Source organism: Lactuca saligna, chromosome 9 (assembly GCF_052625555.1).
Source record: "Lactuca saligna cultivar CGN05327 chromosome 9, ASM5262555v1, whole genome shotgun sequence".
NCBI classification, from domain to species: Eukaryota; Viridiplantae; Streptophyta; class Magnoliopsida; order Asterales; family Asteraceae; genus Lactuca; species Lactuca saligna.
The window spans coordinates 38,932,501-38,950,479 of NC_136425.1; the positions used below are offsets into that span (position 1 = coordinate 38,932,501).

General features: G+C 34.8%; 1 protein-coding gene across 1 annotated transcript in view; it reads left to right on the forward strand.

Moving 5' to 3' along the window:
* LOC145016234 (uncharacterized) overlaps positions 1-280 on the forward strand; it is a 480-nt gene extending 200 nt beyond the window's left edge. Inside the window, exon 1 of the mRNA XM_078974614.1 lies at positions 1-280. This exon is cut by the window's left edge and continues 200 nt beyond it. Within this exon, the coding sequence (XP_078830740.1) occupies positions 1-280 (280 nt within the window).
* The last annotated feature ends 17,699 nt before the right edge of the window (positions 281-17,979 follow it).

Consider the following 17,979-nt stretch of genomic DNA (forward strand, 5'->3'; position numbering starts at 1 on the left):
ACTCCAAATCGTTCTTCCTAACCCTCGTTGCACATATGAAGGGTGCAACTGTGGGATCAGCAAACAACTCAATGAAGTGAAGGAGAAAGAGAGATCCTATGAATTTTTAATGGGGTTAGACGATGACTTTTCTGTGGTTCGAACCCAGATTTTAGCCATGAAACCGACACCATCGTTAAGCACTATCTACCATCTGGTAGCCGAAAGTGAACAACAGCGAGCCATTACAGCCAACTCCAAAAGAACCAAAGTAGAAGCTGCAACGTTTCAAGCAGATTAAAACGGACAGAGAAGCTTCAGGCAGACTCCAGCAAAGACGAATCGGACATCGGTCAACAAGGTGATCCAGAAAAACCCTAAGGCGGAAAATGAAAGAAAAGAAAAGTGCTCTCACTGTCAGCGTGAAGGGCACATTAAAGAAGGATGTTTTAAACTGATAGGATATCCTGATTGGTGGCCCAGCAACAAAGAGAAAACGAAGCCCAAGGCATCTTGTGTGGAACTTCCCGGGATTAACTGACGAACAATACCGGCTCTTTGTCGCTCACTTTCAAGAAAATGGAAACTTGACAAGCAATAAATCTCACCCATGAGCAAACATGGCAGGTACAAATCAATCTTATAATGGTTGGGTTGTCGACTCAGGGGCAACCGAACACATGACGTGTAGAGATGATTTTTTGGAAAACAAAAACCCAAACCCTAAAGAGAGACTTGTAGTCATCCCCAATGGCAACATGGTGCCTGTTACGGGGGAGGGATAACACACTCTAAATGGGGGTGTAAAAATTTAAGGAGTTTTGCTTGTTCCTAATTTTGATTACAATCTTCTTTCAGTAGGGAAGCTCACTGATAAATTGAATTGTGTGGTTTCGTTCTTCCTTGGTTTTGTTGTAATGTAGGAGTTGGGGACGAAGCGCTTGATTCGAGGGGGTGACCGTGTTGGAGGACTATATCGGATGGGGTCAACGAAGCCAAGCAAAGCTCTTCTAACAACATTTGAGGTTTGGCATAAACGCCTAGGTCATCCATCCACCAAGAAGATTTCAAAATTAAATTTTATTGATGTTTCTAAAGACAATAACACATGTGATGCTTGTTTTAAAGCTAAACACAAACACCTCCCTTTTCCTATTAGTGAAATAAAAACTCATTCATGTTTTGATTTGGTGCACTGTGACGTGTGTGGGAAATATAGAACCCCATCTATGAGCAAAGCGTCTTACTTTCTTACCATTGTAGATGATTTTAGTAGGGTTGTATGGACCTTTTTAATTAAACACAAACATGATGCAAGCACATGCCTCATGGATTTTTACAAAATGGTCAAAACACAATTTGGTATTCCAATAAAGCGTGTAAGATGTGATAATGGGGGGGGGGGGGGGGGGAGTTTGTTTCAAATGACATGCACGATTTTTATGCACAAGAAGGAATTATTTTAGAAACATCTTGCCTGCACACCATGCAGCAAAACGGGGTGGTCGAACACAAGCATCGACATTTACTTGAAACTGCACGTGCCTTATGCTTTCAAGCTAATTTGCCCACAACCTTTTAGGGGGAGTGTATATTGACAGCCACATATGTCATTAATAGAATGCCCACCAAAGTTTTACATGGTGCCACGCCTTATGAGGTACTGTTCCAGCGAAAACCCTTATACGAACACATGCGAGTGTTTGGGTGTTTAACTTATCATAGGAACACAGACACCGCGGGAGACAAATTTGAGAAACGGGGTAAGCCCGACATATTTTTTGGATATCCCCATGGAACTAAGGGATATAAAATATATGATTTGGAAAGTAAACAGATAATAGTCTCTCGTGATGTACGGTTCTTAGAGAATGAATTTCCCATGAATTATGTTGGAACAAATAAACAATCACAAAATGAAGATTTATTCACGTTGCATGGTGATATTCCCAACCCTTCCATGCATGACGACGACAACGGATCACATGATGATGGGGCTGATGTAACCCATGAAGCTCATGTTGACTCTTCGGCACCTTTAGAAGATGCTGGCGTCATCAACATGCATGGTGATGTCACTGAAGTAGTGACACAACCAACACATTTAGAACCCTCTGATGAGCATCGTGCCACTCGAACAAGAAGTCAACCAACCCGGTTCCAAGATTTCGAAGTTGACGTTCCCCCATCGATCAATCATCCACCACCTGCGTCCGATCGAGTCGCTTCTACGGCACATCCTCTAACTCATTATGTTTCATATAAAAAATTTTCACCTTCACATAAGGCCTTTCTAGCAGCTATTGTTCTTCACAGTGAGCCAAAAAAGTTTTAAACAGGCGGCTAGACAACCCGAATGGCGGCTTGCAATGCAACGTAAAATAAAAGCTTTAGAAGACAATGAAACGTGGAAGCTCACCTTTCTTCCTGAAGGAAAACGTGCCATTGATTCCAAATGGGTCTTCATGACTAATTTCAAACCAAATGGTGAGATAGAGAGGTACAAAGCCCGTCTTGTTGCAAAGGGCTACACGCAAATGGAAGGAGTAGATTTTCACGATACCTTTGCTCCGGTGGCTAAATTTGTTACGATTCGAATTTTATTAATTGTTGCAGTAAAAAAGAATTTGATTATTCACCAACTCGATGTGAATAATGCATTCTTGCATGGTGACTTGGAAGAAGATGTATACATGAAGATTCCACAAGGATTTGGCAAAGAAGGAAACACGCAAGTGTGTAAACTTAAAAAGTCACTGTAAGGCTTAAAGCAAGCAAGTTGCGACTGACATCACAAGTTTACCACAACTATTCATGCACTTGGTTTCATACAATCTCATGCTGACCAATCTCTTTTTATTTACAAACATAACGATATTTTTGTGGTGGCTCTCATTTATGTAGATGATGTGGTCATTGTTGGTAATAATGCAGAAAATATTGAGAGTACAAAAGCTAGTCTCCATACCTGATTTAGTATCAAATACCTTGGTAGTTTAAAATATTTTTTGGGGATCAAGGTGTCAAGCATGGAAGAAGGTTTAGTTCTCAGTCAACACAAATACACCATGGATATCTTGGACGATTCAGGTATGCTGAGCTGCAGGCCAAGTCGTTTTCCCATGGAGAAGAACCTTAAACTCGATAAAGGTGACAATGAAAACCGGGTTGATGCAAATATGTATAGGCGTCTCATTGGTCGTATTTTGTATTTACAAACCACTCGCCCTGATATAACATATTCGGTTAACATTTTGAGTCAATTCGTATCCGATCCTAAACAGCCACACTGGGATGCAGCTTTACGTGTTTTACGTTATTTGAAGACTACGATCAGATAAGGTATTTGGCTTCCAAACGGTGGGACTACTAATCTAGTAGCTTATAGTGACTCCGATTGGTTGGGAGGTCCATATTCGCGCCGTTCTCGAACAGGATACTTACTTCTCCTTGGAGGAGCTCCCGTTTCTTGGAAATCCAAGAAACAACTGGTCGTTTCAAGGTCTTCCGTTGAGGCTAAATATCATGCAATGGCAACGACAGTGAGTGAGATCCTTTGGGTTCGTTGGCTACTCACTGATTTAGGTGTTGTCATTAATTCACCTACCACTCTCATGTGTGACAATGAATCTGCTAAACACATAGCACACAATCCAGTTTTCCATGAACGCACGAAACACTTGGAAATGGATTGCTACTTTGTTCGGGAAAGGGTGGAATCAAAAGTGAAAGACCCCAACTTTCGTATTTTTGAAAGACCCAAACTTTCATACTTCACAATATTATTACTCCAAAACATGCTATTTGCATATTCATAAAAGCAATATTTTACATTGATAAAGGGATTACAAACTACTGGATACAAACTGACTATTACAAAGTGTTATATATTACATAACTTCCCAGGATATTGTAATTTATACAAACATAAACTGAAGTACAAAAGTACTATTACAAACTATTCTAAATCTTTCAACAGTATCTGAACATACTAGTTACTTATCACCTGCAATTGTAAAACATTGATAGGGTAAGTGGTGACGCTTAGTGAGTTCAATAATAGATACAATATAACGTTACGTCATATATATACTTCAATGTGGCAAAAGCAAAGATGAACAACGAGATATATGTGAAATCATGTGACAAGCGTTCATATCAATCAAAGACTTTATTCAAAGATATACTTTTCAATGCTTGATATATATCAATAAAACTTTGGACCAAATGGCATAGAAGACATGCAATTTCTGATTAACATCTTGTTAGATTTCAGGCTTATAGTCTTGTCTAACCATTTGCCAATGCCATAGAATAGAAGTCATTCTGTTACGGAGACATGCTCTACATGGCCAGAGGCTACGTACCAGTACCAATGTGGATCTAAGTCTTTTCACTGATCACATGGTCAAAGGTATTACATTTTCTATAAACATAGCGAATAAAATAACACGGGAAAATAACTCAGAATAATAACACTAAAAAGCACATAACACATATAACACATAACATACAATTGTTCCTATATATTGAACTCACCTTAAGTTAACCGGGGGTTAAAATAGTAATTTGGGTAGCACTTCGGCTTTAACTATGACTTTCTATGTTGAAAACCGGGAGCTTAATTGAAAATCGGGCTCTGCGAAGGTAGGCCTTCAAAATTGAAAAGATAAAATTTTCGGGCTTCTTGGGAGCTTCGGGACGTGTTTCGGGTGCTAAAATTGATACCGGGGCTTCGGGGAAAGTCAAAATAGTGAAAATATGGAAAAATGGGTAAAAAGTGGCAATTTCTCAAAATTACCTGAGGAGGTTCGCAGCCTCCCTATTTATAGGCGAGAATGTGAGGGTCGGTCCGAGAAGAGGAGTCAGCAAGAGGACACGAGGCAGCGAGAGAGAGAGAGACACGCGAGGGGGGAAAGGGCGAGTTAGCAGCGAAGGGGCACGCGACAGCAGAAGGGCGAAGCAGGTGGCGCTGCGAGGCGAGGCCATGAGGCCGCTGCGAGGCTCGAACGCGAGGAGACGTGGAGGAGCGAGCTTCGGACACGCATGCGAGACGCGTCGGAAGTTTATAGGTCAGTGCTTCGGTCGAATCATTAAGCGACATGTGCCGACTTCGGATTGGGCTATGTCTCGGATGATGTTGTTGCTTCGTGCGAGGTGACATGGCCGAACACTGTTCATGCGAGATTTCTTGAATTTTGAACCCCGAACTTCTAAAATCCATAACTTTCGCATACGAGCTCCGTTAAAAATTCATAACTTCTTCATCCGGCATCCGTTTTCGTCAGACTTTTTACCGTTGTAATACAAATGACGAGACCTTCGATTCTCGTTTAGGATGTATCGGTCAAATATCGCTTGATCTAAAATTCAAGTTTTTAGCTATCTACTGCTAAGTTGAAACTTCGAAAAATCATAACTTCCTCATACGAAGTCAGATTTTGGCGTTCTTTTTATCGAATTTCTCGGTTTAACGAATACTAAGACTTTCATTTAGATTACTAAGGCTAAAAATTAGTTTATCAAAAACTCACTTTTTACGTCATTCGACGCAGTGTCGGTTTTGTCGCGGATCTTCGGTTGGTCATAACTTCTTCGTTATAACTCGAATTTCGACGAGGTTTTTGCCTACAAGTTTCTAACAAGATTATTTACAACTTTCAATAATAAAATTTTACTTATTTCAAATTTTATATTTTCGCTAAATTTTACTATTTGACTTTTAATTGGAATCTCATAAGACTTCCAATATTTTCTGAGTGATTCTAAATATAGTTTTACTTCATTTCTAGTAAAAACCATCTGTTAGAATTCAACACTCAATTTCCCATAGTATTTCACAATTTTATTCATTACGAAACACGATTTCAAAACGTGTATGTTACAAAAAGAGATCGCTCCTGTTTGGGTTTGCACCAAAGATCAACTGGCGGACTTACTCACTAAACCACTTGTCGCGGAACGACTGCAATATGCCATGGTCAAGTTGAACATTCGTAATCTTCATGCTTCAACTTGAGGGGGAGTAAAGGAATTGATATTATTAATTGCTATTTTTATGTTTATCCTATTCTAGATAGGCTTCTGATCCAATACGATAGGTTAGTTTGTTATATTCTTATGGCTATTTATTTACCTATTCTGATGTAACCAAAGATGATTCCAATGAATGAAACAAAACTGATTCTCGGTATAAGCTGACCTTCTTTATATATATATATATATATATATATATATATATATATATAAAGTCGGTTAGTTGATTTTGAGGACCCTGAGCGAAAACTAAAATTGAGCCCCTTTAAATATAACTTTTTTATATAAGCAAAATAAATTTAATGAGTGAGTTGTGACATGAGAAAACTTAAAAAGTAACTAAATTAATTAAAATGTGTGTTGATTTTGAAGATACTATGCAAACACTAAAATTGACCCCTATAAATACAATTTTGGAGTGAGTTGTAACATGAGAAAATCTAAAAAGTAACTAAAATAAAAGTAAAATTTATAAAAATTGAGGAGCAAAATATATAAATTTGTAAAACTGATTTGTTAAAAAAGTTAGAAGATAGGTTAAATTGTTAAAACGAGAGTATAAATAAATGGTTAAAACTGTAACTTGGAGTTATGATTTAAATAAAGTGGTAAATTAAATGCATTGGATGTTCAAAAATTTATCATCAAGTGGGTGTTTGGCTTAGTTTTTCAAAGCTAAAAATCCTTTTTGGAAAAGAAAAAAAAATAAAAGATGTTTGGCAAACTAGTTTTAGAAGCTACTTTTGAAGTTTTTACGTAAGAAAAAGGAACTTTTTGGAAAAATCAGAAAATCCTGACTTTTTGTAACTTTTCCAAAAAAAACTTTTAGGATTTGAAAAGCTAAGTCAAACACCCCCAAATAAACTTGAACCTTGGTATTTAGGAGGTGGACGAGTGACTCTGGGAGCTAAGCTAAATGACTTTTATTTTAACAATTGCACATAGTAATTTTTTTTTTTTTGAGGGTGGGCCTGAGGCAACGTTGACTCTCGTGTGGCTCCGCCCATGACAATAACAATTTATTCTTTTATCAAATATGAGTTTTTGAAACCAAAAAAACTATCCATGCTAAACTTCTTCTAAAATTCGACTAAAACTGCAGAAAATGTCAACCATAAATCCATAAGAATAAGTGTAATTTACACTGTTAAAAATGCTCGGTTTCAATGCCAACATGTCTATTTACACTATCCGCCATCCGCTCGACCCATTTTAAAATGGCATTGTTGTACTATGTTTTCAAAAGTCATTGGGCTAATCTTAAATAATTGTTGTAGCATTTTCCTAGGGCCATGAATAATGTTACATTTTTTTTATAGTATGATAAAAGGAATTTAAAGTGGAATCCTCGATGATGATAAAAAATAAATAAATAAATAAATAAAACCTGATATTAAATGTGATTTGTAACGATATTTTTAGGCGGAAACTAGAATGTCATCTTAATAACTGTGGTAGAAAGGTAAGAACCTTAAAAAAGAGTTATAATTGTGATGAAAATTCTAAACTAGCACCTTTAGAAGTTAGAACGACATGTAAAAATATAGTTAGTAAATAAAATGAACGCCCTTGATATTTTTACGAGTATACTATTCAAGTGCAATATTAACAAGTACAATTTTAATGAACAAAGTTGGAAAACCCAAATTTTAAAATGATAAATATAATCTACTATAAAACTACTTGTAATTTTACATATATTTTGAACGACATTTGAAGTATTTCTTTTAATAATAAAAGATAATACTTGATTTGTAATAATAAAAGATAATACTTGATACCATTGGTTACTAATGGTTAGATCACACATTTGGTCATTATCCAATGATATAAGGATTTCCGTCATTATGACAAAATAAAGGACTTGTTTTATTGATTATTATAATTTATTATTATTTTATTAATTATTCAATAGTAGTAGTGTATAGATTTATTTTTATTTTTTATTTTTCTTTATCATTCCAGTTAGTATTTATTATTTATAAACATTTATTTATTTGTTATAGAATTTATTTTCTACCTCTTAATCTTAATAACCATTTTTATATTATTTTTCATAACGATATTGAACATCTATAACTTTGCTATTTTTTTTAGTTATTTATTAATAATGTAAATTAAAATAATGTATTTTTATTTTTTTAATAATAAATTAACAAAATAAACAAATGTGAAGTACTATGTATGATTAAAAACACATATAGAAAGAAATTCTATAAAACATTTCAAATAAGATTTAGATATATAATTATTAAAAAAAATATATGTTAATAAAATATTTTTAAAAATAATTTAAAACTGATTTGACATAAATAATAAATTCTATAATTAGTTAACCGTGGATACTCGAAAATCAAAGAGTTGAAAAATGAGAAATTCATTAAAAATATTAGACAAACTACAAAACATCTTAATCGATAATGTCTTATCCCCCTATCTAATAAAAGAATAGTTTTATTTTCCTATTAACATGTGTCATTCTATTAAGTCTCCTAATTAATATATATTTTATTCTTCTTTTGTCACGTGTCATAATATTATATTTCCTAATTAATATACGATATTTGTAAAACTATTAATTCTTCATTTCAAATTTCAAATTTTAAATTTCGCATTCTAATTACATTAAACTACTAACATTAGAATAAAACTTAAAATAAACTTAATATAAATTATAAAGTGATATAATTTCACATATTTATTTAAATTAATGATTAAAATTTATATAACTAAAAATATCTTAATTAATAATTTATTTAAAATAATTGATTAATAGTTTTTAGTTTTTATTTTTTATTTTAAAAGTTCAATTAGTTGTATAACCGTGGTTCCTACGAACACTGACAAATCTAAAATAAAAAACCACATGATTCACTAATTTTTCTATATAAATCCAATAGAATTTTTACATAAATTAAAAAAATTAGGTGGATCATTCGACCCACCTTCCATATGAATAGTCTTGCAACTGTCCATGAGTTATAAACTAGTTTTCTAATAATAAAAATTTTTCAATTTTTGTTTTATTTTTAAAATGATAAAAATTTTCTCTAGCAAAATAAATAAATAATTGTACAGGTCCCATAATACACGTGTATTGTCTAATTCCATACCAGCTATATTCATATCTTTCGACCCAACATGTAACTTTTTTCCCTTGACTAGAGACATAACTAAAAACAAATACTATGAATTCTTGTGAAACACTATGCTTTACGAGGTTCATAAATTACTTATTATTTTTATATTTTAAATACTTTATAACGATATCTCATTGACCCAATAACATCACCAGTTTAGTTTTCCCAACTCCCTTTTCATATGTTTAATTGGTCAAAGGTCAAATATTACCAATTATTAAATGATTATATAATATTTATAATGTGAAGTTCATAATTAAAAGCAACACCAACTTGATAGGAGAGAAAAATATATATATAAAATACAATAAAAAATATTGAATTTATTGGGGCCTTGGGGCCTTGGAAGTTTGACTATAACTCCATAAGTGTAAGGCTGTAAGCTTAAGTTAATTCAGGGCCTACTCCAGCGATGCAACCATGGGCTAATAGAATGGCCCAAGAAACCGGTTCACTACTGCGACCCTTTACCTAACAGCATATGCCTCGAAGGGTCCGTACACATTGCTGGCACATAATGGGTCAACAATCAAATTCATAAAAGTATCAGTTCTGACTAAAATAAAAATACATTAACCAGTTATAGTATAATTTGGCGTCAAGTGATGATTGTGCACTAGCAACTGGACCCAGGCCTATTTTAATCGAATTATTACTTTTTTAAGACATTGTTTATTTGCTATTGGAGTGTAATAGTAATTAGTGATGTAGGTTGCATTTTATTTCTTGTTTTTCCATCTAATTTGTAATATAATAGGATGATTTTGTTATTATAATGACTTTAGTGGTGCCCAAAGATGTGGCATGAAGATGGAGTGATGGATTGTGTTTTAAAGACATGTATGTATGTAGAAGGACATTTTGTTATATTATTTAGAGAAATCTACAAATTTGCTTCTTGTGCTTACGAAAAAAGTTTTCAAGTTGCATCATCGGTAAAAATTAATTTATTTTTATAGTTATGGTCCTTGAAAAACTTGAAAAATGCTATTTTGATCTTTTAGCTTCTCTTTTATATTTGTTAATATTTATCTAAGTACGTTATAAATAAAAATAAAATAAATCCCTCCACCTTATTTATCTTTCTTTGCACGATCCTACATCGTATCCCTGCAAACACCACCGCAAATTCATCGGTCATAGCTCCGCCCCACCCAGTAGAATCCTTCTCCTTTGTTAACACAAATACATGCAAATCAAACACAAACAAACAAAAAAAGAAATTTACAAACACACACAAACAAGAGATTTAAACATACACACGTAAACCGAAATAAAAAATTTGTGTTTATGGAATAATAGGCATAAAAGCATGGCAGAAAGTGAAACTACCAAAAATTAATTCAAATCATTCAAGAAACATATTACAATGAAGTTTGGTTGAACTATTAACACTAAACCAAACTAAATTCCCAAATAAAACAAGTCTACAAAAACCTATTAGAAAATCATGTTTCAATTGATGAACAAGTTGTCCTGTGAAGAAGGCTTAGATGCATTAAGAACCGATTAGCTTTTTTTTCAAGCACCAAGTTGTTGATAAATAAGTAGCATATTGTCGAGCACCTAATAGGTAATATTGGAAAGTCGTATTACCGTCCTTCATTGGTGAATCTAACCATCATGCATCATCCCAATATAGTCATAACACCACCACATCTTCGTCCCACTTATTGTTCAATCGTAGAGTAAACATATAGATAAGTACTTACATTTCTTCTTATTATCGTTTTCTCATCTATGATATTGCATTTAATGTTTGAAAGTTGAAGATCACACAATTATATGAGACGGAAAGTAAAAGGGTTTCAATGGCTTTGATTAGGAGGGGTTGATGGTGCTTTCATCATCTATGTCATGGCGCTAAATTCAAGGTGGGGCACGTGACTTCAGATGGAGATGGAGATGGTGAGAAAGGGATATATATATATATATATATATATATATATATATATATATATATATATATACACACACACACACACATGATGTGTCAATCTAGAACCAAATAAAACTCATAGAACCTTAGAACCATATAAAATAATTATGTTTATAATTGAACATGTATGTTCAGTTATGAACATTTGTAATTTTTGTATGGTTCTATGGTTCGATGAGTTATTTTGGTTCTATGTTGAACTCACCCATATATATATATATATATATATATATATATATATATATATATATATATATATATATATATATATATATATATATATGTGTGTGTGTGTGTGTGTGTGTGTGTGTGTGTGTGTGTGTGTGTGTGTAGGGGGGGTGGGGGATAGGGGATGGGGATAGAGGTTAAAGATCTATATTCTCAAGAATCATTATGAAATGATCTTGCTAAAGACATATGATCCTATAGGATCACACCTTAAGCAAGTAGACACTTATTGATTATTTATTAAGTAATTTGGTTATTAATAAATATTTTGAACACTTTTATTTAATTGAGAAAATATTTTTAAATGAAAATAATAATACTAGAGAGTAGAACTAGCTATTTAATCATATGATATGATTTAATATGTTTTGTATATTATTTTGGACTTATAAAAGTCCACCAAATAAATATATGTATACTTAATTAATGGAATAGAGTGTTTAACAATACATTCACTCTCCTCTCTCTAGAACTGGCCATGCATGTGAAGGCATGGGCTTGGTTGCTTGTTTTTACTTATTCTTACACATCATATGTTGCTTACAGGACATCCTTCGCACTTAATGAAAGTATGGTCTTATACTCATGTGTGTATTTACTTCTTCCTTTCCTTTTGTTAAAAACCCAAGAGCATCACTACCCCCCCCCCCCCCCTTTCATTTTCTCTCTTGCAAAGTGTTATGAAGATATTTAGTGCTTAAGTTCTTTTCCTTTTAAGACTAATTTGGTATTAGTTATTTAAGGCTTAAGAAGCACTTGTTACAATTGAAGACTAGCATCTTTAGTGGCTTACACTTATTGGGTGGATATAAATATAGGAGCTCTATTTTAACTCTTTTGCCTTATTAATCAACTTATTAGCCTCCCCTTAAGGATTAAAATTCAATAATGACCATTAATCTTTTTATAACATCTTATTTCCTATCATTTCTTATTTCAGGGTCGTGTGGACCAAAAGCTGATTGTGTAAGGCTTTAGGCCTTAATCATGCAAGGTTTAGTCTTTATGGAAGGAGGTAATGATAATTAAGAGATTTAACCCTTGAATTGTGTTTTTAGGTCGAATGACACTCCTGATATGTCCAACATACTCAAGAGGGCATCCGCGATCCATCTGCCTAGTACGCCCAACCTACTCATATATACACCCAGCGTACTAGGCTTAACCAAATACCACCAAACTTCTGAAAGCCATAAACTCTTCGTTCTAAGTCCGATTTAGATGATCCTTATATCCACGGAAAGGTTATGAGAAGATCTACACTTCTACCAACTCACTATTGTATTAAAACGTTAAGAACTTAAATCCAAAATTCATAAACGGCTCAGGCTATCACTTTACGATCATACCCTTGGGCTCTAAAACACAAACCGAACTATTGGATCATCCAATCTACATTATCCACACCAAAAGGGGTCTAAATCTCTCCTTCCCCAAGGCCTATAGCCACATGATAACTAATGTTTGGGTCATGACCCTGAATTAGAAAACAATTTGGAACAGGTTGTTACATAACATCTATAACTAACAAGCCAGAGTTTTGCCAATATAATTTCTAGACTTTTCTCTAGGAAGTATATGTAAGTTAAATTACACTCAAAATTTATCAGTGATTCCAAGTCAAAATACTGATTGATCTATTTACGGGGGTGATGTCTAGGTTGGATTTAGTGAGTTGTTTAAAGTGGGATTTCTAAATAGTATACTTTGTATACCAAACAGACCCTACCTCTGATATGATCCTACACGATTGTTCCTTACTCGATAGATCTTGATGTAGACATTGGGATTAGTGATGAATTTAGACTATCATTAGTTACCAGGAGTATAAGACTAAGACTTAGTATTGTGAACCCAGGTCACGTTAGAGGAAAAGATAAAGTACTGAGGCATCCACTTTTATTAAGTGAGTGCAAAGTCTCTTTCATGAACATGATTTTAATAAAAGTATTAATTATAGTATTAAATATATTTCAAAGAGTTTATATGTGAGCTATATGCTTATTTCTTGGAATATGTGTTAGAACCGTATTTGATAATATACTCATATGATGCTGATCTTGAGCATTCTACTCAAACTCTACTGCTTTCAGAGTTTGGAGCCTTTGTACAAAAGACTGAAGAGAGTCTGGATCAAACTTTCAATCGCTATAATCATCTTCCCAGTAGGATGATGAAGCACAATATTGAACGTGAATTAATTGAGCAAAACGTTGTTGGATTAGTGTCTAAGACCATAACTAAAATTAGTATGTACTTGATCCGAGAGTAGCATGGTCCATTTAGGTTGCATATCATCAGGACAATTTGATATGATGGACTTTTAAGAATAAGTTATTTATGGTTTATTAATATATTATAAGTTATAATATATTAATATGAAATCGTAGTATTTAATTAGTATTGATCAATGATTAATTTGGAATTAATACTGTGATCAAAAGAGACTAGTTAAATATAAGGGGTTTATTTGGTAAATCATTCATTCTTATAAAGTGGGCTTATGATAGGATGGTCCATTTAGGTTGCATATCATCAGGACAATTTGATAGGATGAACTTTTGAGAATAAGTTATTTATGGTTTATTAATATATTATAAGTTCTAATATATTAATATGAAATCATATTATTTAATTAGTATTGATCAATGATTAATTTGGAATTAATATTGTGATCAAAAGAGACTAGTTAAATATAAGGGGTTTATTTGGTAAATCATTCATTCTTATAAAGTGGGCTTATGATCCATAGTTGTTCATGTTGGGCTAAACGCATGTGGTAACCCATGGATACTCCATGGAGGTTTTAACTCATGGAGCATGAGGGATATGGAAAGTCATTAGGGTTCACATGGTGTAACCCTAGTATGCCACACTATATAAGAACCTCTCTAGCTCATGAAATTGGCACTTAAGTGGAATACTAGAGGGCTAGCCAATTTATGTGTGCAAGGAGCCTCTTCTCAAGTTATCATTTGTTCTAGGTGTATTGTGATTCCATTTGAGGCATTCATACTATTGGTGCTAAGCTCTTAAGGCTCCAAGAAACAAGCTACAAGAAAAGGTATGTTATCTAACTTGTTTTATTACCCAAGTATCATAGTTTTGTATGCTAGATAGGGTAATACCTTGGAAAGTTCAAGTTTGCATGTATAATAGAGAAAAGATAGATCCAATGTATTTAGGGTTAAATGTATACCTTAGGAGTGTTAGAATGCTTAAAACCCTTCAGTGGTATCAGAGCCTAGGCTTGTTTTCATGCAACGTCCAAGAAATACGGTCCGAAAATTTCATTTTAAAATATTAATAAAAACCATAATTCTCAATCATAAACATAACTCTTTATATCAAATCAGAATATCATCTCAAAACATGTTCTCTTTATCAGAGTAAACATCCCAAGCTAAAACTTCTCGGTGTGTGCTATGCAGTCATCCTGAGCTCTTCCCTCCGCTACCGGAAGTACCTAAAACCAAAACTGAAAACTGTAAGAATGAAGCTTAGTGAGTTCCCTAATCTACCACATACCATACATAATCACATACTACAAACATTGGGCCTAGCCCATTGCATCGGGCCCCGCCCGGTATCGGACCGAAGTCTGGCATAACTTTGGCGTCGCCCAACATCGGATGGAAGTCCGGCATAACTTGGGCCCCGCCCAGCATCAATCAAAAGTATGGAATAACTTGGGCCCTGCCCACTGCATTGGACCGAAGTCTGGCATTGGACTAAAGTCCGGTATAAATAAGCTGAACATAACATAAACATAAACACATAACATAATAACATATCCTGCGTCGGGCTTGCTTGGCATCAGATCGAATTCCGAAATATATAACACATAATATAAATATGCATGAGTCACAAAGACATCGAGCATACATAACTACTTCTTGGGACTACCCCAACTGTTGGGTTTTGAGCAATCTAACACTTCCTAAGTGTGCATGCAACCCTAATAAACCTTGGATCTATGTTTGTCTAAATACATGCAAAATAATAATTTTCCAAGGTTTATAACCTATCTAACATGGCATGGGGAACATTTCAACATAAAAGAGTTAGAAGAGATTACATACCTTTTGGTGAGTTTGGTTCTAAGGAGTTTGAGGGCCAAGCACCAATAGTGTGAATGCCTCAAATGGAATCACAAACACCACAAACTCTTGGAAAACTTTGAGAGAGTATACACCTTGTATAAAATCGGCCACACACATGCACACACACACTAGTTCACTAGTTTTCTCTTAGGCTCCATTTCATGCTCCATAAGCATGCTTATATAGTGTGCATGGTTAGGGTGAAACCCTAATAACCCATGTCTTTTCCTTTTCCAAGGATCCATGGGTTAAAAGCTCCATGGATCATCCATGGACTTCCACATAAGCCTAGCCCATTAACAAATGAGTATTAGCCCACACTATATAAAACAAATAGCCCATAATTTAATTAGTATTCCTTTTAATCTCTAAATTAATTCATAATTAATTTAAGACTAAAACTAATTAAATAACGTAACTTCATATTAATATATTATAACTCATAATATATTAATAAACATATGTGTATAACTCTCATAAAATTATCCATAATAGTTTGGATGAGATGCAACCCAAATGGACCATGCCGGTCGGGTCAAGTATATACCAAATAAGTTATGGACTTAGACACCTTATCCAACAGACTCCCACTTGGATAAGTCTAATAACTATATTTGCCTATAACTTCAGGAACCAACCAACAATCGTAGCTCTCGAAAACTCCCTCGAACAATGAAGACTCTGTCGAACTATGAAGTGCCATTTTAGATAAGTGATCACATAATCCTCTGTTCTCATGATATCAGCCGGACAAACACATGGAACTATGTCTTGCTTATTGTCTAGCAGTTGTTTCTCGATTTTCCGATTTGTTTGACGAAGAACTTCACTGAACACATCGGTTTAGTTCTGACCAGGCCTGGTACATGGGTCAACACAAAATCATCGAGGGGCCCAGATATCGCTTCTATTTCTAGAAGGAACAGATAAACTTCGACTGATATGCTTGTTCTACTACTTATTGAATTGTACACAAAGGCACGTTTTATAACATCAAGTTACTGATGCGTTTACGTGCAATCAATGCACAACCAACTCATAGGTAACAACTCATATCTCTAGGTTTAAAGATTTATATGATGTTATCGTCTCACGATCACTCGAGATAAATTCCATGAAGTGATACAAGTGAGCGTGGGTTTATACCAATACTCATAACTTATGAGTACTCATGAATGTTGCAGCAACCATTGCCATGTCTAAACACCTTTAAGGCATCTACAAACCCTATTCATGACAATCTTGATTCATACCTACTTCCGACGTATGATCGATTGTGGAGGTTTGAATAAATTAATTATTCTGGAAGTCAAAACATGCAAAACTGAAACAATAGTAAATAATTGACAATGATAGTAACACTTTACTCATAAATAAATCACAAATTTTATTCATCATCAAACGTCGATTACATTTTACAAGTTTCAAGAAAACTATCTAATCTGTAAAACTAATATCGTCCCTCAGCCCGATGCGTCTTGCATGCTGAAAATGCTTAACCCTCGTCAGTCCCTTCGTAAGGGGATCTGTAGGATTCTCATCCGACGATATCCTCCTTGTCACAAGGAGTCCTTCTTCAATCTTGTGTCTTATGAAGTGATATTTTCTGTCAATGTGTCGGGATCTGCCATGATCTCTTGGTTCCTTGGCTAAGGTAACCGCACTATTGTTGTCACAGAAAATCTCTATAGGTTCCTTAATAGCTGGTACAACTCCAAGGTCTCCGATGAAGTTCTTTAGCCATATCGCCTCCTTCGCTGCTTCACTCGCTGCTATATACTCTGATTCACAAGTCGAATCAGCCACCGTCTCCTGCTTGGAACTCTTCCAAGAAATTGCCCCTCCATTTAAGGTAAAGATCCAGCCCGACTGAGAGCGGAAATTATCCCTATCAGTCTGAAAACCAGAATCACTATACCCTAATATTCTCAAGTCATCACTGCCACCAAGGGTAAGGATCCAATCCTTAGTCCTCCGCAGGTACTTGAGAATGTTCTTTACCGCGGTCCAATGAGCCTTGCCAGGGTTCCCCTGATACCTGCTGACCATGCTCAAAGCAAATGCCACATCAGGACGGGTACAAGTCATAGCATACATGATCGAGCCAACTGCGGAAGCATACAGTAATTGGCTCATCTCAGCTATCTCTGCCTCCGTACTCGGACTCTGAGTCTTACTCAGTTTGGTATTGCTTTGGATCGGTAAATCTCCTTTCTTGGAATTCTCCATGTTGAACCTTTTCAACACCTTATCCAAGTAGATACTCTGACTAAGTCCAATTAGTCTTCTACTCCTTTCTCTTAATATCCTTATCCATAGGATATAGGTAGCCTCCCCTAGGTCCTTCATAGCAAAGCACTTCCCAAGCCAGGACTTAACCTCCTGCAAGGTTGGGATGTCATTTCCTATGAGTAGTATGTCATCCACATACAGTACCAAGAAGCTAACTATACTCCCACTAGCTCTGACATACACACAAGACTCATCTTCGCTTCTCGAGAAGCCAAACTCTTTTACCTTCTCATCAAAACAAAGATTCCAGCTACGAGATGCT